The sequence below is a fragment of the Canis lupus genome, chromosome 15 (genome assembly GCF_011100685.1).
Source record: "Canis lupus familiaris isolate Mischka breed German Shepherd chromosome 15, alternate assembly UU_Cfam_GSD_1.0, whole genome shotgun sequence".
NCBI classification, from domain to species: Eukaryota; Metazoa; Chordata; class Mammalia; order Carnivora; family Canidae; genus Canis; species Canis lupus.
The window spans coordinates 7,848,912-7,872,155 of record NC_049236.1 but is presented as its reverse complement, the minus strand read 5'-3'; the positions used below and the strand labels follow the sequence as shown (position 1 = coordinate 7,872,155).

The 23,244-nt window shown below is 55.3% G+C and overlaps 1 protein-coding gene across 1 annotated transcript in view; it reads right to left on the bottom strand.

Moving 5' to 3' along the window:
* The window catches only part of CSMD2 (CUB and Sushi multiple domains 2), a gene marked incomplete at its 5' end in the record, with an annotated part of 437,990 nt that overhangs the window by 396,580 nt on the left and 18,166 nt on the right, over window positions 1–23,244 (bottom strand). Inside the window, one exon of the mRNA XM_038557633.1 lies at window positions 2,340–2,452. Coding sequence (XP_038413561.1) covers window positions 2,340–2,452 — 113 coding nt within the window. The remainder of the gene's footprint in view (window positions 1–2,339; window positions 2,453–23,244) is intronic.

Genomic DNA, 23,244 nt, shown 5'->3' with positions numbered 1-23,244 from the left:
GCCGCAGCAGTGAACACATGTAGCAGGTGGTCTGTCCCCGGAGTGGCCGCCCCCACTGGCTCCTCCCACCATGGCCCCCATCCCAGCCCCCCAATTTTGGGTGTTCTGGAAGTCGCCGCAAGTCACACCTTCCTGGAGGCACACATGGCCCCTGGTCCAGGCCTCGGCCAGGTCAGCGGGGCTGCCTGGGCTTGTTAGGCTTGGTGTCGGGGTAGCACGTCCAGGCTGTGCCGGCCTTGCCTGCCAGGCTTTGTCCTCTGGCCACCAGGGACAGCACACGTGGCAGGCAAGGGCAGGCCCTTGGTCTGGCGCACAGGTCCTGCGGCAGAATGCTGAGCCTCCTGGGCCGCGTCCTCCAGCCAGGCAGGCGGAGGAGGCACCCGTCAGCCCCCACCCCGCCCTACTATGTTACAACCTGTTTGAATCGCAGACCCCGTGAATGGGATGGACGCTCGGGCCCAGACAACGCCCTGCACGGTGGAAGCACTCTCCGCCTGCACAGTCCAATACAGTGGCCGCAGGTGCCCCCCGAGCACTGGGTATGAAGCTAATGTGGCTGCAAAACGGAGTTTTAAATTTCATTTAACTTTGAGTACATTAAACATAAGCGTTTCCACGTGGCTAATGGTGACCACAGTGGATATCATAGTTCTAGGCAAATGGTCACCAAACATTTTCTATAAAGGGCCAGAGTAAATATTTTAGATTTTGCAGCCATGTGGTCTCTGTGGCAGGAGCTCGACTCCAAGGATGCAGTACATGCCTGGTTAGGTCAGGAGCCCTCAGGTGAAGGTGACCATGGTTGGATCTGGAGCCCTCAGCAGAAGGTGACTGTGGTTGGATCTGGAGCCCTCAGCGGAAAGCGACTGTGGTTATGTCAGGAGCCCTCAAAGGAAGGGGACTGTGGTTACGTCAGGAACCCTCAGCTGAAGGGGACTGTGGTTATGTCAGGAGCTCTCAGCTGAATGTGACCGTGGTTATGTCAGGAGCCCTCAGGTGAAGGCAACCCGTGGCTATGTCAGGAGGCCTCAGCTGAAGGTGACCGTGGTTATGTCAGGAGCCCTCAGGTGAAGGGGACCCGTGGTTATGTCAGGAGCCCTCAGCTGAAGGGGACCCGTGGTTATGTCAGGAGCCCTCAGCTGAAGGGGACCCGTGGTTATGTCAGGAGCCCTCAGCTGAAGGGGACCCGTGGTTATGTCAGGAGCCCTCAGCTGAAGGGGACCCGTGGTTATGTCAGGAGCCCTCAGGTGAAGGTGACTGTGGTTATGTCAGGAGCCCTCAGTGGAAGGCATGCAGAATTTTCTCTGGAAACTTCTCAGGAACCTTTAGTTAAAAATAACTGAGACCTCTCAGGAGTCCTGAAACGCTCAGGTTAAAGCGTCCAACTCTGTCCCCTACCCCCCGACTACCAGGGGTGGATTGCCAAGGAAGGAGGACTTGCTGTCTCGCCAGGACAGAGGTCCTGTTTCCATACTGCCACAGCTCCATTCAAAAGAGCATCACTTATCCTTTAAGTTCTTGGAGGTAAGAAAGCTTTCAAATAACTGGCATGCTCTACCAGGGTGTTATGTCATTACTGTTATTAATTATCATTAACGGTCTTAAATTATGCCTATTAATGATCTCGACACAAAATAGCAGTGTGGGCTTAGCCAAGAGCAGCATAATTACCTATTAATGAGATGTAAATTTCCTAGGGAAATGACAGAGATCTAGAAGTGCCACCTTCTGAACTAATATAATAAAGCTCATAATAATAATAGTATATAATCTGAAGATATTAGTGTTAATTTGAATGCCAACACCATATTTAAACAAGCTGAGAGAAGTGGAAATTATTTGCATAATTCAAACCAAGAAACCCTAATCTGTGCTATTAAGGAAAAACGGATCGTTCTTCTCGGAAGGATCTAACTCCGAGCCTCTGCAGTCACCATATCGAGGAGAAATGTTTTTCAGATACTGATTTTATTTCTTTCACTTACGCTCTCTCTCTCTCACTTCCAGCACCAAGCAGAGATACCTTATACAATAAAGCCCAGGAGAAAACAGAATTAAAAAAAAATAAAAACACAACAAAATGCACTTAGGGGACAGAAAGGGAGGATGTCACCAGGCCTCAGGAAAAATTACGGCAGCGGGGCTCTGATTTCAATTTCCAGTTTCCTGGGAACACGGCACCGACGGTTTAGGTAACCGAGTTACTGGTTAGTGAGCAGCCTCGTTAGGACCGGCGGCAGCTCCGCATCTGGGGCACCCCGTCCCTGCAGCTGGGGTGCGCCCGGGGCTGCCGCGACCTCATGCGCCAGGCCTCCACGGCCCGGCCCGGAAGCACCTACCTTCGTAGCTGGCGTGGAAGCCCTGCGCGCTGACCGCGTAGTCACTGATGAGGCGCAGAGAGAGGGTGGCGGCGGCGCTGACGATGGTGGCCGGCAGCTGGAAGCCTGTGAGCCTGAAAGACAAAGAGGTGCCATTTAGGGAGAACGATCCCCTTGGGAAATGAGCATCCGTGAAGCATTTATTGAGCACCTGCTGGATGCACAAGGCTGACTTAGGCACATAGGCAGGGGCAGGTGCAAGGTGTCCCAAGACAAAGGGGAGATGGAGCAGTCACAGGCATGTGGAGGCCACTCCCCTAAAGCCACAGGCCATGCTCTGACCTGGTGACCCGCCTCACGGACTTCTCTCCTCTCTGGGAATCCTCCCCCACCCCTGCCCTTCCTGGCCGAGGCCCTCTGCGCCTCCAAGTGGACCTCGCCACAAATGCACGGCTAACAGTTGCCAACAGACAACCCTTCCTTGGATACTGAGGAAAATACGCCCAACTGTAAGCAGCGGACGGTGGATACTTCTTATCACGGGCTTTATTCTTTAAAAGGAATGAGTCTACTGCTTTTATAGAAATGATAAGTGCTTATTATTTTTAAAAGATGAAAGCAATAAAAAAAAAAAGCGCAATCTAGAAATAATCGCTCTTGACAGCTGACATACAAAGAGCCACGGAGGGATCAATAGATGGGATCATCATCAATGAAATTATTGCATACAAATGGGATCAACCTGTACACGCTTTTAAAACTAAAATGCTTAAAAACATTTTTTTTCCTGTGAGTTCAGTGAAGAAAAAGAAACCGAGGTGAAACAGAAGAAATTGTTGAACCTGAGAGAATATGTTTTCAGCTCAAGAGAATCATTGGTAAAAGATTCTTCAACGTTAAAAAGATTAAATAACGAAGCTTTCACTCAACACTTGGGAACATGTTTCACGAGAGCAGGTGTCCGCGGCTGGGCCCCCCACAGGTGACCTGAGTACACAGGAGGTAGTGAGGTGGCCAGTCCCCGGTCTGCCTGGGTCCTTTGTCTCCTACCTGGGGCTCATCTGGCTCCCACACCCCCGTCAGGGCTCTGCGAGGGAACTCCAGGTTTACCTTTACCCTCTTTTTCAGGTAGTTTGGGATACCGATGGTGCTCCGGATCCTGCTCTATTGCTCCCGTTGCCCTAATACCTGGATGCCCAGGTGTCCCCTGGAGTTGTGAGCACGCTGCCCTAATAACACCTGGATGCCCAGGTGCCCCCTGGGGTCATGAGCACGCTGCCCTAATAACACCTGGATGCCCAGGTGCCCCCTGGGGTCATGAGCACGTTGCCCTAATAACACCTGGATGCCCAGGTGTCCCCTGGAGTTGTGAGCACGTTGCCCTAATAACACCTGGATGCCCAGGTGCCCCCTGGGGTCGTGAGCACGTTGCCCTAATAACACCTGGATGCCCAGGTGTCCCCTGGAGTTGTGAGCACGTTGCCCTAATAACACCTGGATGCCCAGGTGCCCTCTGGGGTCGTGAGCACGTTGCCCTAATAACACCTGGATGCCCAGGTGTCCCCTGGGGTCGTGAGCATGTTGCCCTAATAACACCTGGATGCCCAGGTGCCCCCTGGGGTCGTGAGCACGTTGCCCTAATAACACCTGGATGCCCAGGTGTCCCCTGGGGTCGTGAGCATGTTGCCCTAATAACACCTGGATGCCCAGGTGTCCCCTGGGGTTGTGAGCACGTTGCCCTAATAACATCTGGATGCCCAGGTGTCCCCTGGAGTCGTGAGCACCAGGGTTCAGCCAAGTTGAATCAGATATGTGTTGATTCCAACCATGAAAAGCCCTGTGCTGGATGAAGCCCTTGCCCTTCCCACCATCCTAAACCTTACAAGATTCATGTTAACTCAATGAAAACTCGAGGAACAGAGAGGAACGTGATAAGAGTGTGAAGCAGGTGACCCAGTAAGTTTCAAGGTCATGTTCTCCCCCAGGAGAAGAGCAAAAGACTCCTGCATCACCCACATGCTCTCCTCTCCCTGACCCCTGGCTTTCTGTCTCTGCCTCATTCACTTTCTAACATCAAAAATCTAGATGTAAAATAGTGAAACCACACATATTAGAGAAAAAAACACTTTTTAAAAAAAATGTAAATATCTCGTGCTGGGGAAGGTCTTCCTAAGAGTGATATGTTTAAAGGACACCTTTGGCTCCCATCATTCTTCTAGGGAGCTGTCACTGCACGGGACAGCGCACCTGCTCACCTGCTACAGAACGGGGCATGTGACCCAGCACGGCACATCCCTCATCTTTATGGACGGGCTCAAGGCAGGGAGAGGAAGGAGGGCACATAGCCCAAGCAGGGTCACTCCGAGTCCTTCCATGGGATGATATACAGATTGCAAGAGTCTTTTCGTTTGGGATCCTAAATCATTAGAATGTGAGCTTGGGACTGTCCGCAGCCTTTTTATCATTACCCAGAGCCTCGCTGCTCTACAAAATGATGTCCCACCCGGTACAGACAAAGCTGAGGGTGACGGGAGAGAAACCGAACCCTGATGGCCCAGCGCTGAGATCCTCGATCCAGCCACGCAGAGACTGCGGTGCCCGGTACATGAGCCAACGTTCTTTCTCTTGTTTGCTTGCTTCCTTCTTTCCGTCCTACTTTCCATCCATCCATCCATTCGTTCTTCCTACCTTTTTCCCTTTTATTTATTTATTTATTTTTGCTCAAGCTAGTTTGATTTGGGTTCTTTCTCTCACAATTAATTACTGATGGATACAGCACGAAACCCTAGAAGCGTTAAAGGAAAATATTGATCAATTTAATTATGTGAAAATTAAGAGCATGTAGCGAAGCAGAAGAAGCTGCAAAAATAAAAAATAAAAAAGGAGAAAAAATACAAACTGAAGAGACAAGAAGAGGGTGGAGCAATCATGATCTATAAAGAACATTACAAATTATGCAAAAGGTAAACAAGGAAAAAGGAAAAAAGGACACAAATAAAAACAGGAAAATGATCCACCTACTTAATATAAAAAACATGCAAACTAAATCCTTAAGGCTCATTTTTCACCTCTCAGGTTGGCAAATGTCCAGATTTGGCAAAGGTTACGGAAAACAGATCCTGCAGCTACCAGAAAAATGATAAGGAAATACTACAGATTATACACATGCACTTGAAAAATTAAATGAAATGGACCTGATCCTTGAAAAGTGCAAACTGCTATAAGCTCCCCAATACGAGGGAGATCATTTGAAAAAGTCTTATTACTATTAAGGAAATTGAACTAGTAATTTAAAAAATCCCCCAAACGGTACACACTGGCCCAGATGGTCTCACTAGGGAGTTCTAACAAGCATGTAAAGGAGAAGTAACACCAATTCTACACAACCTCTTCCAGAAAATAGAGAAAAGAAGGAACATTTCCAAACTCACTGTATGAGATCAATATTACCAGTACCAAAACCAAAGTCAGTCCAAATCAATAGGACGAAAGACCACATCCCACATGAATATAACCACAAAAGTCCTTAAAAATTATCAGCAAAGAGAACTTGGCACTATAGTAAAATAATCACACAGCACAACCAAGTGGGGTTTATTCCGAGGATAAAATATTTTCAATATTTGAAAATACTTGAAAATTCCAAGTTCAATATTTGAAAATCGATCATTGTAAGTTCACCATGTTACCAGGCCCAAAGTAGTAAATGACTATAAAAACTGATATAAAAAAGCACCTGAAAAAATTCAATGCTCATTCATGATGGAGAAAAAAAAAAAAACTATCAGAGAAAGAAGGATAGAAAGAAATCTCCTGAGTTTGATAAAGAACGTCTACAGAGATCCCGCAGCTAACCTCACACTTAATGGTGAAATACTGAATGAATGCTTTTCCCTAGGGACGGACAATGAGTCAAGGATCTAATAAGCCAATTAGAAAATCAGCAGAGGACACAAAGCGACATCTTATTAAAGACACTAGAATGGCAAACGAGCGTATGAGAAATGCTCGACATCCCTGGCCGTTGGGGACATGCAAAGTGAGACCACAGCGAGCTACTCATGCTACACACCGTTAGAATAGATCAAATAAAAATCGTGACAACACCAAATACTGGCAGTGACACAGCACAACTGCATCTCCCAGACTTTGCTGGGAGGATGGAAGATGGTATGGACCCTCTGGAAACAGGCAGTTTCTTAAAAAAAAAAAAAAAAAAAAAAAAGCCAACACACATACACACATACACACTGATCATACAACCATACTCCTGGGCATTTATCTCAAAGAAATGGAAATGTGTGTCCTCACAAACCATTCATAGCATTTCTTTTTTCTTTAAAGATTTTTTAAAAAATTTATTCATGAGAGATACAGAGAGAGGCAGAGACACAGGCAGAGGGAGAAGCAGGCTCCATGCAGGGAGCCCAACGTGGGACTCGATCACAGGACCCCGGGGTCAAGGCAGACGCTCAACTATGGGCCCCCAGGTGTCTCCGTAGCATTTTTTCTTGGTAATAACCAACAATTGGAAATGACCAAAGTGTCCTGCACGGGCGATAACTGACACCATTCCCTGTCCCGCAGCGACTGCACACCTCGGAACACCACTCAGCGATAAAACGGGCTACTGATACGATCTGGATGGATCTCAAGGCTGTTATGCTGCGTGACGAAACAGCTCATCTCAGAAGATGACACACCGGAGACTCCAGGGGGCTTAGCCGGTTGAGTGTCTGACTCTTGATTTCGGTTCAGGTCATGATCTCGGGGTCCTGGGATCAAGTGCCAAGGCTGCCTCCATGCTATGTGCAGAGCCTGCCTAAGACTCCCCCTCGCCTTCTCCCTGTGCCCCTGTCCCCACCACTCACGGGCATATGTGTGCTCCCTAAGAAGGAAGGAAAGAAAGAAAGAAAGAAAGAAAGAAAGAAAGAAAGAAAGAAGAAAGAGAAAGAAGGAAAGAAGAAAGAAATCAAAAGGAGGAAAAAGTAAGGGAAGAGAAAGGAGGAAGGAAGGAGGAAGAGAAAAATAGAAAGAAATAAGACAACCTCGAACTCCTGGACCAATAAATGTGTGCAGGCGGAATGAAATTACGACAATCATAAATCCCGAAAAGAAAGAAAGAAAAGGAAGAAAAGAAAAAAGAAAGAAAAAAAGAAGAAAAAAGAGAAAGATGGAAAGAAAGAAAGAAAGAAATCAAAAGGAGGAAGGAAGGACGGAAGGAGCTGACATACCAGATATTCCATTTACCCCGGGTTCTCAGAATGACGTGAAAGAGATGAGAAAAGCTCTGTGGTTGCCAAGGGGAGGGAGGGAGAGGAAGAGAAGCGGGGCCTCCACACGCGAGGGAGACGATGACGATGACCCGGTCTGCGTCCTGGTGGCAGGTGGCATCAAGGCACAGGTGCGAGGCAGCGGCCAAGGAGGTCGTGCACCCCCACGCGGATGTCGGGCTCCTGGGCCCGAGGTGTTACTACGGCGACCCCAGACGTCCGGGGGGGGGGGGGAGGGTCCGCGGAATGTCCGCACCACCCCGTCCACCTTCCCCGGATCCGTCACGGCTTCCACACGGGAAGTCCTCAAAATGACGCCGCGACTCGCCTAAGCCCCCGCTCCTGAGCTGAGCTCCTCCGGGAGTGGCCGGGCCCCTCCCTGCACCCCCGCGGCCCCCCAGCCCCTGCGGCACACACGGCCCTGCAGCACGGCGGGTCCCTGCTGACAGCGAGGGCTGCCCGCCCACCTGTCCCCGCGTGTGCCAGGTGCCCTTGCCCCTGACTTGCGGGTCCCGTCTGCCAAGGACCCTGGCGCTGAAGCATCCAGCTGTCCCCTCGGGGCCACACCCCTCTGTGGGTGGATCTAGTCACCTGGCCCCACACACGGGCCAGAGCCACAGCAGGGCCCTTGGGGGGCCCACCAGGCTGCGGAGACCTTCCTTCAACCACGGGCAGCTTCCCGCTTGTCCCCCCTTCCCCGAGGCCGCCCCCACCCAGTGATCTGGGGCCGCCGCCCGGCCCAGCGGGTGGGCCTTGAGGGGCGATGCTTGTGCCTAGCTCCCCGCGACCCCTCCGCCCGCCCCGACTCCCAGGCCCTCACTTCTTGCCACCTCGTGGGCCGGAGCCGGGCGTGGGGAGTCCGCACTGTGACAGCTGCGGTCCTACGGCCTGCACCCCGGACGGGCCTCCAGCGGGATCCAGAGCCGCCAGTGGCTCCTGCGCTTGGTGGGTGAGCTGTAAGGCGCGGGATTCCTTGAGCACCCGGACGCAGGGGGACACGGAAGCCTGGATCCCCCCCAAATTGACTACCTTGGAGCCGAGCCAATGACCTCACAGCCAGGAGGGATCATGTGGTCGCGTGTCAGAAGCAGCAAATGCAACCTCCAGACTCTCCGCGTTCATCTGCGACTGTAGACGCCGCAGTGAGAGGAGTGAGGACGCAGACTCCCCAGGACTGTGTGAAAGGACAGAGGACGGGGAGCAGGGCAGGCCCCCCCGCTGTTGCCCTCCCCCCACCCCGCGCCTGGCTCCAGGACGACGTGCCCCGAAGGAGAGGACCTTTCGCCAACAGGCGGCCAAGCCTCTGCCCCAACAAAGGGCCCCATGTCTCAAGGACCTTCGCTCTGCCCCTGTGCCTGCGCCCCAGGCTTCCTGGGGTCCCAGCGCTGAACCCGCCCGATGGCTCCCCACCATTGGTGGGGTCATGACCAGGCCCCCCGGGAGCCACAGGCTGTGTCCCGTGGCCACAGGGCCCAGCCGTCCTCCTGGGCCGAGCGAGCCACGGTCACGGGGCGCCCTGCCCAGAGCTGGAGATCGACCACAGAGCAGCCCCGAAGCGAGGTCCCCGCGAGTGCGCCACACGGTGCGCGATGAAGCGTCCCCCTCCCCACATCCTCCAGCCTCACTTCCTGTGACGCTGCGGGGCCTCCACACGCTGCTCCCACTGGCCTCCGCGTTCCTACTCAGTGTTCAAATCCCAGCTCGAGTGTCCCACAGGTGAGTGGCTCCAGGAGCTGTGTCCAGGGACCGTCGCGTCCCCCGGGGTCCCCGTGGAGTCCCTGCTCCTCCCTGGATGTGCGGGGCAGGGGCACCTCCCCGCCTGGCCCACGGCAGGCCTGCCCACGGTGCCGCCTCTGCCAGCGCCTCGCGGGAGAGCGACGGGAGCCCAGGACCCACCAGCTCTGCCTGGACGCTGCTCCGGAACGTGCAGCGCGGGCACGACAGCAGCTTTTGTGCATGAAAGCCCGCGACGTGAGGGCTGCCTGTTACCACCGTGTTTGAAAACGTGGCCTTTATGACCCTACAGGGCGGTGAGGCCGACGGGTGGGGCGACGACCGTCCCGCAGGGACACCTTGTTTCCGGCAGGTTCCGGGGAGAAGGGAGCACAGGTGGCCTCCTGAGGACGGGGGCGGACGCTGCTGCGACTGGCACTGCCCGCCTCAAGCGGAGGCAGGGGCGTGAGGGCTCCCAGGCGGGACACCGCCAGGCCGCCCCCAGGGTGATGCAGCTCAGGCCGGGTCCTGGCATCGCTGGGCCTGCCCTTCTCTCCGCCTCAGCTCACATCTCCGTCCCCTCCACCCGCTCTGGCCTGCGCGCTTCTCTTCAATGCACTGTGTCTCTTCCCACCCCAGGGCCTTTGCACCTGCTGCCCCTAGAGCTGCATGCATCGCCCTCACCCCTCAGCCACACAGGCTGCCATCCCCCGACCTACCCATCTCCCACCAGCTTCTCAGGTCTCAGTTTGAACATTACCTCCTCTGAGGAAGGGCACAGGGATCCCGGACCAATGTTCTCAGAGGACTGAGCACTTGCTTCTTCCTTTGCAATATTCATTCCAACTGCAACGGCTTGATTTTCTTGTTGAATTACCTGGGACGTATCTGTCTTTCCTTCTTGAGGTTAAGCCTCTCGAAGGCAAGGGCTGGCTGACCCTTTCCTCTTCGTCCCCAGGGCAGTGCACACACTCAACACGACGGTGTCATCAACTGACTCCCCCAGATTCTTATGTTGAAACTCAACCCCCCGCACCGTGTGTGCTGATGAGGATGTGGGGCCTTCGGGAGGTGACTGGGTGGTGAGGGTGGCGCCCTGTCGCGTGGGGTACTTGATGGGGACCCCCGCCGTCTGCAGGGGAGGGCACCAGGACAGGCTGGCGGTCGGCGGCCTGGAAGACAGCGCTCACCCGATCCGCGCGTCCTGGCACCTGACCTTGCTGGCCAGTCTCCAGAACCGTGGAAACAAGCCTCTGCCGTTCACAAGCCACCGGCTATGGGACTTTGGTTACAGCAGCCGAGCTGATTAAGGCAAATACAAAACGAATGAATATTCAACACCAGAGAGTTCGCAGCAAAGGCCTGGTTCTCGTTGTGGGGAGGCCAGCTTATAGGGTCAGCCCTCGGCTGTTGCTGGACCTGGATTTCAGGAGCGTCCCCATGGTTCCCAGAACCAGGTCACCTAAACTACCTGTAGGAACATTACAGTTCGTGCTAAACCCCTGCCTGCCCTTTGGAAGTTGGGAACTTTGGTCCATGCCAGGCAGACAGTGCCTATGTCACCTGCTCCCAGTATAAAAAGTCCAGGCCCTCAGTCTCCAATGGGCCTCCCTGGTGGCGGCATTTCACACGCATCATCACAGTTCCTTGTTGGGGCAATTAAGTGCGTTCTGTGTGAACCCACTGGGAAAGGACTCCATTCCAGTGCCAGGTTTGCCCCAGACTTCATCCCGTGCCTGGTTTCCCGCAGCCGTTTGGCTCCGCAGCCTCCACTGTGACAGATCAGAGCCGTGAGGACAGTGACACGCAGCATCCTGTGAGTCCTTGGAGCACATCGTGGACGCCGACAGTGGTTGCAGGGACCTCCCCCCCGGCCCCCAGCACAGAGGGTGACAAATGAACACAACCAGATCCGTCTGCAGAGTACAAATACTGGACTATTCTTCAAAGGATACTGCAGGGTGTTTGTCAGTTTAACAGAATTGGAAGACGCTGTGTTAAATAAAATTAAGCAAGGGAGTTTAGAGAAAATAAAAATAAAAAGTGCTTGTGGAAGCATTTAATAAGTGAAGAGCAAACTTGCAAGGCAGGGATAGATGATGCCAAGAGCTCCTAACCCATTGCACCAGAGACCCTTTTATTCTTAGAGCAGAGTATGGGCTGGGGTTCTGCGGGAAATCCTCCAGGAAACTAGATGCCCAGAGAAGGGAGGTCATGAACTCCGTGCTGTCACTACAATGGTCGAGAAGCTGTCGACGTTTCTCATCTGAGAATCCCTGAAAGCCAGGGTGATCAAAAGGCCGAGGAGAGGGTCCCTGTGCTGTCCTAAGACCTGGGGATCCTTGCGATAAATCCCTATTTCTGAGGGTGATCCACGCATGTCACTTCCCTGAAACTTAAAGAGCCCAACTAATAGAGAATTATCCAGGAATAAACAGTAATATAACAAATTGGGCCTTTATTGGATGGCTCTCATTGAAGGCTCTTAGCACGTCAAACAGTGATATAAAAAATGACATGTCAGTTGACCTTGGGAATAAAAGAGTAAATGCAAGCAACATTTGTCACACTGACAGGCTTGGCAAATAGTGTTTTGATTTGCCAGCAGCCTTACTCCAGACAGCAGCCACTAGTTAGATACATAAACCATTAAAGCTAAAAACAGAACTATCATTACAGGCACTGTCTAGTAATTTGCAGGTAATTGATGGACATTAGTCATGATCACACAATATGGAGACACACACATACACCCGTACAGACGCGGGTTCTCTCTGGTAATTCCCATTTGCATTGCATCAAGAGCTTCTAAGACTGGGAAACTTGAAAAAAAAAAAAAAAGAGGGGGTTTTCTGTGCTTTTAAGTATCTATGTTGCAAGCTCTTGTTTTCCCTTAGAGCATCCTGTGGGCAGGGGTCCTGTGGAACACACTCTGGGAAACGGAATGCCTAGAGCACGCAGGGCACGGAGTCCAGGCCGTTGCTACATTGGCCACGAGATCACAGACACTCCTGGTCGCAGAGGCCCTGGAACCCACAGCAACCAAACAACTGCAGAGATGGTTCTTGAGCTGTCCCAGCATTGGAGATCCTTGCAATAAATCCCCGTTTCTGAGCAGGACGTGGCATTAGCCAGATATGTGCTGAGAAATTCCAAGAGGTCTTCTCTAAAGTGTCTCAGTCCATCCAGAAGACGTCCACTGGCTTTACAAACCTCCGCCTTCGGCTGCACATGTACATCCATCTTGGGAAGGCCAGTAACCCGCCCTGAGCAAGGCTGGGTGGGAGCAGTGCTAGGCATCCCACCTCCAGACACGCTGTCTAGGACGCACGCAGGCTCAGGAGCAAGGCCTGGAGTCCTCGCAGGCTCACAGCTAAAAATAAGGAAGCAGCACTGTATGCTCAGAATGCAAATGCTAACACGCTCACTCTGTCAATACCCGGGCGTATTCCCCACAGAACTGCAGCTTCTGACTCCGCAGGAAGGAGTCCTGGGTACTTTCTCTTTGTGCTGTACCCAGCGTTACGTTAGGAGATTCGCCTGAGAAAATGTGCAAATGATTTTGGGAAGTGCTACACACAACGTAGCACCGTGGTTCCCAGACCGTGTGCCGTGGCACGCTGGAAGGAAACGCGTAAGAGCAGTGCGGAGTGTTTTAAATTCTCAAGGGAATCTACGACACCCAATATCTGTTGGACACACGGAGTATTAGCTCAAAGCAGTTCGCGGTTTCAACATGAAGCTACACCCCGGTGGGTGACATCGTATCTTCGCGGAGCCGGGTGTTTGGTGGTTGGTGTGATATGAAGCAGGTGCTGTGTGAAAATCCGTGTGGAACAGGATAGGAGGTTGGTGGTGTCCAATCCGATTCCAAGGTTTGAGAAGCTGTGTGATCCCAACAAGCACACACCTTCCATGAGTAAGTGATGGTGATCACTTAGGGATGAAATATTAGATTTGTTCCTTTCGATTTACATTTATTATTTTTCTAGACAGCTATAAAACTATTTGGGTGTAAATGCTTCTGTAGCCGTGTGGGCCTGACTACTTAAGAAGTAGAGCTGATAGGCATTTCTTTTACCCACGGAGCTCACCCATTTTACCCATGGAAAAATAACTGAAGCGCTTCACAGCGCTTCAAACTAAGAAATGCTGGGAAGCTGTGCGTGACAAGAGCCTGAGAAGTCCTACAGCAAGAAAAATGGACACACGCACCGGAAGCCAGCATGCCCATGCTTCTTGGTCCAACACATCTACGAGGAGCCTTCTTTATGGCAAAAGCTTGGAAGCTGTAGGTGGCTGTTTCCCAGGATTTGCCCCATGACCTACTCCGCTTCCGCAACAGAGAACGGGGGCTGACTTATTCCTATTGTTGACGTTAAACATTATCTCTCATCAGTCACTCAATCAACAAGTATTAACCGCGTGCCCTGGTAAATGTCACATACTAGGCTTGGCTCCGACGATAGGAACGTGTAAGACACGGACCTGGCCCTCAAGAAGTCCGCCCCCAAAAGTGGAAACTTCCTTTAATTTATCCAGAAATTTAGCCACATCTCATCACCTTCATTGCCACCATCTTGGTTCGCCCCACTGCCATCTCTCTCTTGCCACGGCGATTGCAGTAACTCCCCAACTGGTCTCCCCATTTCCCTCTTGCCCCCTCCAGACCATTCTTGACATGGCAGCTGGCATGATCATTTTAAGTCGGATTACGTCACTTTTCTGCTTAAGCTTCTTCTGGATTTGGGATAAAGCCCAAGGCTTCCTAACGAACCCAAAGGCCTTGGGCAAACGTCTGCCGTCACCACCGTCTCCCATTCCCGCTCTCTTCTCACCAAATGGTCCCCCCTGCTCACTCGCTCCAGCCAGGATGGCCTCCTTACTGCTCCCTGAACACAGCTGCCAAGTTTCCATCTCAGAGCCTTTGCACCTGCTGTTCCTTCAGCTTTTCCCAGCTGTCCCATTTCCTCTCCAGGTTATTTTCCTCCTGTATCACCTTTTGGCCAAAGGTCTTCAATGACCATTCTATTTAAAATTGCAACCCTCCCCGCTCCCCCCCATTTCCCGGCTCCCGATCTCTCGGTTCTACATTTCCTGTCACCATCTGACATACTGCATATTGGATTAATCATTATTTATTAAACCCATCTTTCCCATTCGCCTGTGAATCCCATGAGGACAGAGATTTTGATCCCTCTGGTATCCCAGCCTATGCCCAGCATTAGAGATCAGCGCCAGGCACACAGTAGGAGCTGATAATTAATCGTATTACTGATGAAGACACAATGATAATGCAACACAGTAAGTTTGGTGGCAGCGACATGCCCAGGGAACTGAACGTCATCAGCCTGAGCGGATCTAAAAGGGCACGTTGTTAGCCAATCATCCAAAGGGCACGGACGGAGGGCAGCAGGAGAACAGGGAGGTCATTTCCAGCAAAGGGGATGGCATGAGCAGAGGAAAGACAAAATCCAACCCCATGTGTAATTTATGAAACTGTTCTCCAACCAATGACAGGAGAACAAATGGATACAACCAGCTGTTCTTCCTCCCCGTGTTTGCCATGACTGCTTAATTACCAGTCTCCCCAAGAGAGAGGATTTTTCTGGAGGCTGCTCAGCCTTCTAGCAGATGCAGACTTTATTTGCTTTTGGGGGATCCTGGAAAACCTTGACCCAGCGTGGCCTCCCATGACAGGTGCAGCTAATAGTAAAGGGCCCTTCCCTGAGCCCTTGGCCGGGGACCCGACAGGCCTGAGCCACAGGGGCAGTGAGCCAGCTTGGTCACCTGGGGTCTTTGCAGGTGGTCCGGGCAATCTCTCAGGCTCTTTTCCCCTGTGTCTGTCTGAATCTCTAACTCTAGTTCGGCTTCTGGGATTTTTTAGGGTCACCATATTGCACAACTTTGAGGGGTAGTCAGTGGTCCTGAGCTCAGAACGGCTGTCTTGTCCCTGGGTCCCATCTCTTTGCCTGAAGCCTCAGAACTAGACAACGGTCAGCTTGAATTTGGACCTGGGTTTCACCCCCTGGATGACATCTTCGGTCCTCTTTGGTGCAAAGCAGGGACTGAGCCAGCCCAATCCCTGATCCCCCAGGTCTGGCCCACATCTACAGCGGCGAAAGGACACAAAAGAGACAGAAGCCCTGGAGACCATGGCAGGATTTGAGGGACTGCCAAGTGAAGTGATGGAGTGTGGCGTCCACAGAGCGGCTCCCCCCGACCACCCTGCACTGGGAGGGTGTTGCTGGGCCTTCACGCTTACCAGCCACTCAGCCCCCCTGCCCTCCTAACACCGAATGTCTTGTTGATGTGCACGTATTTGTCCGTTGTCTCCCCTCCTCTGCTTGAACGTAAGCTCCACTCAGAACAAGAACCGTCATCTCGGTTACCTGTATGTGTCCAATGCCTAGCACACAGTAGGTGCTCAATAAACACGTGGAACGTTGAATGAATGGGGAGTTGGCGGTGTCACAGGAATAAGGAAAAGACAGTGTTTCCAGAAGAAAGAGGTCAGTGATGGTGACTCCTTGTGAGGCGCCAACGGACACGGCAGGGAGCAGTGGTGACTTTTTCCAGGGCGGATCCAAGCGGAGGGGTAGGGCTGAAATTGGGTCACAGTGGGGTAAGCTGCTCACGGGAAGGAAGGAAGTGGAGACACGGAGTCTAGGCGGCTCCCCCAGAAGTGGTGTTGAAAGGAAGAGGGTCAGTAGAAGCCACTTTCAAACAAAAGCCTTTCTAGATCCCTGCTTGGAAAGGCTCACGTCCACCTTTCTCTCCTGACCGACCCTCCCCGCGGCTGCTCCCAGAGCACACACCGTTAATCATCTCTCGTTACTTTAGTTTTTAATAGAATAAGCAAGTTCACAGGCATTTGTTTCAGTCTGATACACATTCTCTTGGCAGGATAATAACCTATACCGTAAGTGACCTCATTAATCAGCAGGGACAATTAGAACGAGGACAATTTGCCGTGTCTCCCGTCTAAGAAAGACTGAAAGGTCCCCGCTATCTCTGGGTCTTCCTGTGGTGACTTCCATGGGTGACTGACTCCTCATTAGTCCATTCTCGGTCTCTCCAAGCAATGTGGAGGCAAGAAATCTCCAAAAGAAGGTTAAAATTTAGTGGCACGCGTAGGGAGCCAACGTGAGTCCCTTTTCGTTCATTGCTGGGCTCTGCTGTCCTCGAAGCCCTCTTCCTGTCTCTTTCTCTTCGGGAAAACGGGTCTGCACGGCTCTAGGAATTTCCCAAGAGGCAAGTGAGAATATGACATTAGAACCCGAGCTTCTTAAAATGCACGAAGAAGCCGTGCCATTCCAAGGCAACCTCTGGTGCATCTTTTGACCAAGTGACATGCTCTCTGCAAAGTGCATGAGCATCACCACCATTCCGTTTCGAGAAGAGTCACTAGTGGGGGAAGAGTCACTAGTGGGGGAAGGATCAGGAAAACTAGTGGAATATTCGGGTTTCAAAGAGGCATTTACACACACATGGAAGAGGAAAGGTGGGCTGGACATTATCACAATCACCGATTCTTTCCCGGCTCAACAGCCACGTCAGAGGTCACCTGGGAATAGGGCTTTGTGACAGAAGCCAGTTCTCTGTCCTCCTCTGTCCACTGTGATTTTTTTTTTTTTTTTAGAAAGTCTGTTTTTTTTTTTTTAAAGATTTATTTATGATAGACATAGAGAGAGAGAGGCAGACACACAGGAGGAGGGAGAAGCAGGCTCCATGCCGGGAGCCCGATGTGGGACTCAATCCCGGGACTCCAGGATCGTGCCCTGGGCCAAAGGCAGACACTAAACCGCTGAGCCACCCAGGGATCCCCTCCACTGTGATTTTTATATAAATTCCTTAGTTTGTAATAATTTGTGATTCATAGAAAAGTCACAAAGACGGCACAGAGAATTACTGTATACCTTTCACTCAATTTCTCCTGATGTGAGCATCTTGTGTAACCATGGTAGCTGGACAAAATGAAGAGACGCACGCTGGCATTTTACTATTAACTAAACTACAGCCTTTATTTTGATTTCACCGGGTTTTCCACAAATGTTGTCTCCGTTCCAAGACCCAATCCAGGAAACCGCCTTGCACTGAGCGCCGTGATTTTTAATGTCTTGTAGGGGAACAAACACGGAGGGTGCACTGTGGCTGGTGTGACCGAGGCCCATATCCAAAAGGTCCTCTCTGACTTAATCCAGAGGATCTGCACCCGAATACCCCCTCCACCAGTCAGGAGAGGGGCCCCTGCAGGACCCAGGGCAGCACCCGGAGCCTGTTGTGCGGGGGTGGCCGACCTGCCCCTCCCGGCAGGTGCCTGTAGTCGGGCAGGAGAGAAGTGGGGGGACAGCGGGCCCAGCCACCAGCCCCTGCCCGCCTGCCTGCCTGCCCGCCGCCTCCGCGGGGTTGCTGAGCCCTCCCTCCCTCCCTCGCTCAACCCCCTCGCTTGTCTGTCCCCAGCGCCTGGTAATTAGGCTGTGTTTATTAAACCGTGGGCCCCGGCTCGGCTCCCCCGAACTCTGCTTACCGTAGATTTTCCTGCGAGGACTGCAGAGATCGTAAAAACAACAACCCACCTTGTCTCTTTGGCTTATTTACTAACTTGGCCATAAATAATCAGGGCGATTTGCATATTACTACTGGGCTTTTTATAGCACCGCACTCCTGCTCCGGCAGGCCAGCGGGGACCCGGCGAGGAACCCAGCTGCGCACCCGGCTGCCGGTCACCGGCCAGAGCAGCTTCCGACCACGGCCCCCCTTTAACCCAGGCCCTCCCTCCGCGGGCCCGAGAGCACAGAGGCAAGGGTGCGGGTGGGGACAGGCGTGGAGCAGAGCCACCGGCCAGGAGCAAGGGCGCCCAGGGGTACGGGCAGCTGCCCCTGCATCGTGTCCCTTTGAAAAGGGTGGTCCCTGTCCTGGGAGAGCGGAGGCCCCCACAGCCGGGCCGGCCACAGTCACTCCCTGCGCGACCTGGGCACACGTCCCCTCTCGGAGCCTCATTTCCTCTGATGCCGGCACAGAGTAAGGGGGCAGGACGGTGGTGATCTGAACACAAGCCCTCTACGTTCCTCCGGCAATCAAGCAAAATTTATGAAGATAAAGAAGTCAAGACGCACTCGAAGGAGGAGGAAGGCATTCGCTGGCGGGCCGCGTCTGCAAGGCTGCGGGACTGGATGGAAACGCGTGCAGGCCGCGCAGCAGCAGGGGGACAGGGAGCCCGCCAGGCCCCGTTGCAGCTGGGGCGCCTCCCGGGGCCGCCGTCTGCAGGTCCTGGGGGCCAGGGTGGACAGCCCGAGGGTGCACACGGCCACCCCTTGCCCTAGTGCACACCCTGCACCCCGTGCTCTGCTCGGCCCCCTTCCCCAGGGAGCTGGCGCGGGAAAGCAGACGCCTCCTCCAGGGTCTGCTGGCAAAGGCCGCCGCCTCCCTCTCGGGCCCTTTGCCACGTCTGTGCCGGGCAACCCCCCCTGCCCCCAGCCCACCCTTGGGACGCCCGGGGTCCTGCTGGGAAGACGGCTGCAGGCTCCTCCCCGCCCCCCCGTGTATTTCCAGCAGGAACCTCGTCCAAAGCCGTAACCGCTTTGCTTGTTCCACCACTTGCTTAACTTCTCCCACTGGAGGCTGAATTCGGGGATGACCGGAACCGGCATCCGTGCGCCCCCACTGCTCTCGCAACGCCCTGCTGGCCCGGCCCGTGCATGCGACCACGTGGCCCTGACACGTCACAGGTCGCCCCCGGGGCTGGGAGAGCAGAAAGAAGGCGTGCACGTGGTTCCCGCCGCACACCCGCTCCTGGGTCTCTCACCTCCCTAATCCCCCTGCCCCAGATCCCTGGGGCCTGAGGCCCCATCAGCCGCCTGGACAATCACCTGGCGGGTCCCATCCTGTCTGCACTGGTTCCAACATCCACAACCCAGACCTCCCGCCATCATCCCGGGGCAACCTCTGTCCCAGCTTCTAGAAGCCACAGGCATAGCTGGGAAGCCCCTGCCTGGGGCTTTGCCACCCCCATGAGGTGGAGAAGAGAGACGAGAAAACACAGGGTGCTGGGCATTGACGGTGAGGACCAGTCCAGGAAGGCCCCGGAGAGATGCTCGGGGAGCAAGGAAGGTGAGCTCAGGAAGCCCCTGGGTCTCCTAGGTCAGCTACGTGGACATCCCGCAGGTGGACGAGGGGGACTGAAGACCCCGGAGATGATGCAGATGCCGACAAAGCAGCGGAGATGTCCCGGGAGTTGTTTCGAACTCGAGGTGGAGAGAGCAGGGCCTTGGGACGGAGTCGGGCATCGGGTGCACAAGCAGGTGATTTTTTCTTTTTTTTTAATTTTGAAGAAGGATAACAACCCAGCCTGGGTGTGCGCTGCAGGGAAGGAGCAGAGCGAGGGTGAATGCGAGGTGCAGAGGGCGATGCTCCGTGGGGACGAGTCCAAGGGAACGCACCTGAGAGCCCAGGAGAAGGGTGGCTGCCACCAAAGAAGGACGGATGGAACCTGGCAGGTGTGTGGGGCCCTGGCGGGGGGAGAGGAGACCCGCTCCTGAGCGTAGCGCCCGCCCCACACAAACGTGCAAGGCCCCTCGACAAAAGTGATTAGGAATCTGAAGGCGACGACTGCAGAGCCTCAGTCCACCGGGGGCCCCTCCCCGGCACAGGGTCCCGGCCGACGGCACCGGTCACGCGCCCGTGAGGCTGCCCTGGCCACACACGGAGAAGCAAAGGGTGGGTGAAGCCAGGGGACAGGAAGAGGCTCGGGGAGGCCAGTGCAGGCATGAGGCTGGCCGCGGGACGGACGGGTCCGGGCGGTCCAGGCACAGGAGACCTCCCAGGGCGCCCTGACCGGGGCCGCCCAGCTCGCAGCGGCAGCTCCAGGGCCCCCGGCAGCGGAGGGGGGCCCTCAGCCCGGCCTCCCCAGCTCGTGCCTCCTGCAAAATCCAGCTCCTCTGTGAGCAGAGCCTCGAACCTGCCTTTCCAGGTGGTCAGAGGGTGGGCGCTTGCTGTGCACATGTCCTGAGCCTGCAGGACCCCCCACCCCCCCAGCCACGGCTCACGCTGTTCCCTACCAGGAGGGTCCTCCCTTGTCCCTTTCCAGCCCAGGCTGACGGATTCTCCCCAAAGCCCAGCGTGGGTCCTTCCAGGCCATCCTTTCATATAAAAACGCTGCCTCGCGACGACCGCCCGGCCTCCGGTGGTCCTGCGGCCTTTTCCAGGTACGAGCACCCCCGGCGTCCTGTCCCTGCCTGCCCCTGCGGTGCCAAGCACCAGGGCGGCCCGTGCAGGTGTCCCGGAGTCACAGCGGGGAGGGAGACCCCAGAACAGTGAGCTTGCTCCCGCCGGTCGAGGACAAACAGTCCTCAGAGAACAGCACGTCCAGCAGGCGCTGGCGGCCAACCTGGCCCAGGGTGCACGAGCGCCCGGGCGCCAACAGCGGCCCCTGGGGTGCCCACAGAACTGCTGATTCTCCAGGATTCTCCTTTACAACAGTCTGCACCCCCTGAGTTTTCTAGAATGAGCATCTATCTCTATCGTGGAAGCCCAGCATGGAAAGGGAGGGAAGGCCCGGGACGCAGAGGCCGGGGAGGCCATGGGGGTCGGCGGCTGAGCAGCCGGGTCTGCAGGGCGGCCTGTCCCCTGCCCCAGGCAGCCTGGGGCTCCTCCTCGGCGCCGTTCCCAGGCCAGCACTTCGGGATCCATGCAAGTCATGGGGCTCCCTGTGTCTTTTTTTTTTTTTTTTAATTCTCTTCCGCTTTATATTTTGTAAGAATTTAATTTTAAACTCTCTGGATGCCATCTTTTTTATCCTTTCAATTGATTCTTCGTGGGAACGTCGCACCCGAAACACATTGCACGTTGCTAATGCGGCAGGATTGAGGCTCCAGGAAGGCTCGGGAGCCACTGCTGGGCCGCACCGTGACCCCGCCCACCCCCAGCCGCACCCCATGTCCACCAGGAGCCCAGAGGCCCCAGCCACCCGCCTTCCCCGGGGGCCAGGGGAGCCAGCTGTCTGCAGCAGTCAGAGGCAGCTAAGGACACCAGAGAGGGTCCCTGGAGGCAGCGGCAAGAGCCGGGGATGGAAGCAAAGCTCGCCCCTCCCGCCCCTACAGCGGTGATTCCCGGGGGGCAGCTGGGCCCCCTCCAGGGGCCTGGACACGTCGGAAGGCATAATTCAGCTTCCAGGACGGGGGTGCTGCTGGGGGGCTGGGGGCCGCTGCACATCCTACCGCGTGGACGAGCTCCCCACCCCGAGGGCGTCCCGACGGTGTGCCAGGCTCCGTGCAGGGCCCTCCATGGGCAGCTTGGACCCTGGCCTGTCCTTAAGTGACCTGGACGCTCCTCGAGGCCCTGGCTTCTCCCAGGCGCCCACAGCCGCCGCTTACATTTCTGCAGGTGCCCTTCTCAAGCATGGGGCTGGGACCCAGCCCCCAAACCCCAATCCCAATGCCGCAGGCTTGCGTCCCTTAGCCTCCCGGTGCCTCGGCACCCTCACCTGTGAAATGGGAACCTCTGAGCATGGCAGTAAGGCTCGGGAGCATTAACAGCAGATCCTGGCAAGTGTCAATGCTCAGCGCCCGTCCCCGTCCCCGTCCCGCAGTGGAAGGAGCCATCAGGGAGTGGCATAGCCCACCTCGCCAGCAGCACCTGCCGCCCGCCACGCACCACTCCCAGCTCCAGCCCCACGGCCCCCCTGAGCCCTCACAACCTTAGTATCTGTTGGCTCAGCTCGGGGAGGTGGCCTGCGTCCGGCCTCTCAGTGTCGGCTGTGGGGTCCGGGTACGGGGTCCGTGCAGGGAGGCACCCAGCAGGGCAGAAGCCCACCATGCGGGGTCATGGGCCTCCCCTCAGACGGGCGCGGCACCTGAAAGCAAGCAGAGCGGCCTACTTGGGCCTTGGGGTGCGGGCCTCGCTGGGGCCTGAGGGGGGAACGGCCCCGGACCCGACCCCGCAGGCGCCTGGGCACTTGGAGGCAGCCTAGAGGCTTCAGCCTCCTGCCGTTTGGGTCACCAAGGGGCAGGTGCTGGTGGCGTCCACCTGGAGGGTCCCCGGCGCACAGGCCCAGCCGCTGCAGGTGGTCTGCATGTCCCGGCACCGTCGCGCTCATGCGGATCCTCCAAGGTGACCAAGCCGGGTGTCCCGCTGGGGCTGCGTCTCAGGACACAGGCCTGAGCTCGCCGCACTGAAGCCAGGGCCCGGAGGGCAGGGAAGATGGGCGGGGGCCTGAGAGCAGGGTGGGGGGCCGGGCAGCCCAGGGCACCCCGGGCCCTCCTCCCCCTGCAGCTGGCTTCCCGCTCCCGAGGACGGGAGCCCCGCTGCACGCGCCTGAACCTGCAGGGCGAACGGGCCCCATGAAGATCCCCGAGGAGCAGCCGCTAGAGGACGGCATCGCCCCAAAGCTCCACGTCTTGATTCGGGTCCGGGTTGGCCCAGGGACCCAGGGCTCAAAGCTGGGTGCCCGGGGTCTACATGTCGTCGCCAATCGGGGGAAAGGCACGCGGTTATCCGACACTGCGGGGACAGGGCCAGGAGAGCAGGGTCCGTGGGTGTCATCGGGCGCTCCTGGGGGTCCACGACCCCCACCCCGCTCCGGCCGGGGGCTCGGGACCAGGCCACACAGTGGTCGACACCACAGCTCTGCAGCCCGGCCTGGGTCTGAATCCTGGCTCGGCCGCTCGCCGGCTACGTCCCCTTGGCAAGTCACTCCAGCACCTGCTTGGGTTTCTATCCACAATACGGGGACAGTGATACCTTTGTCGGGGGGTTGTTGGGAGCCCCGGGTGGCACGCCGTGCATCAAGCTTAGAGCGCCAGGCACACACACAAGATATATGGTGGCGGGGGCGGGGGATGGGACAAAACCACACACACACATAAATGATGCACAAAAATAATTACAAAAATAATTTTGTGCACCTATAGATACATAGGTGTCTGCGTGCGCCTCTGTCA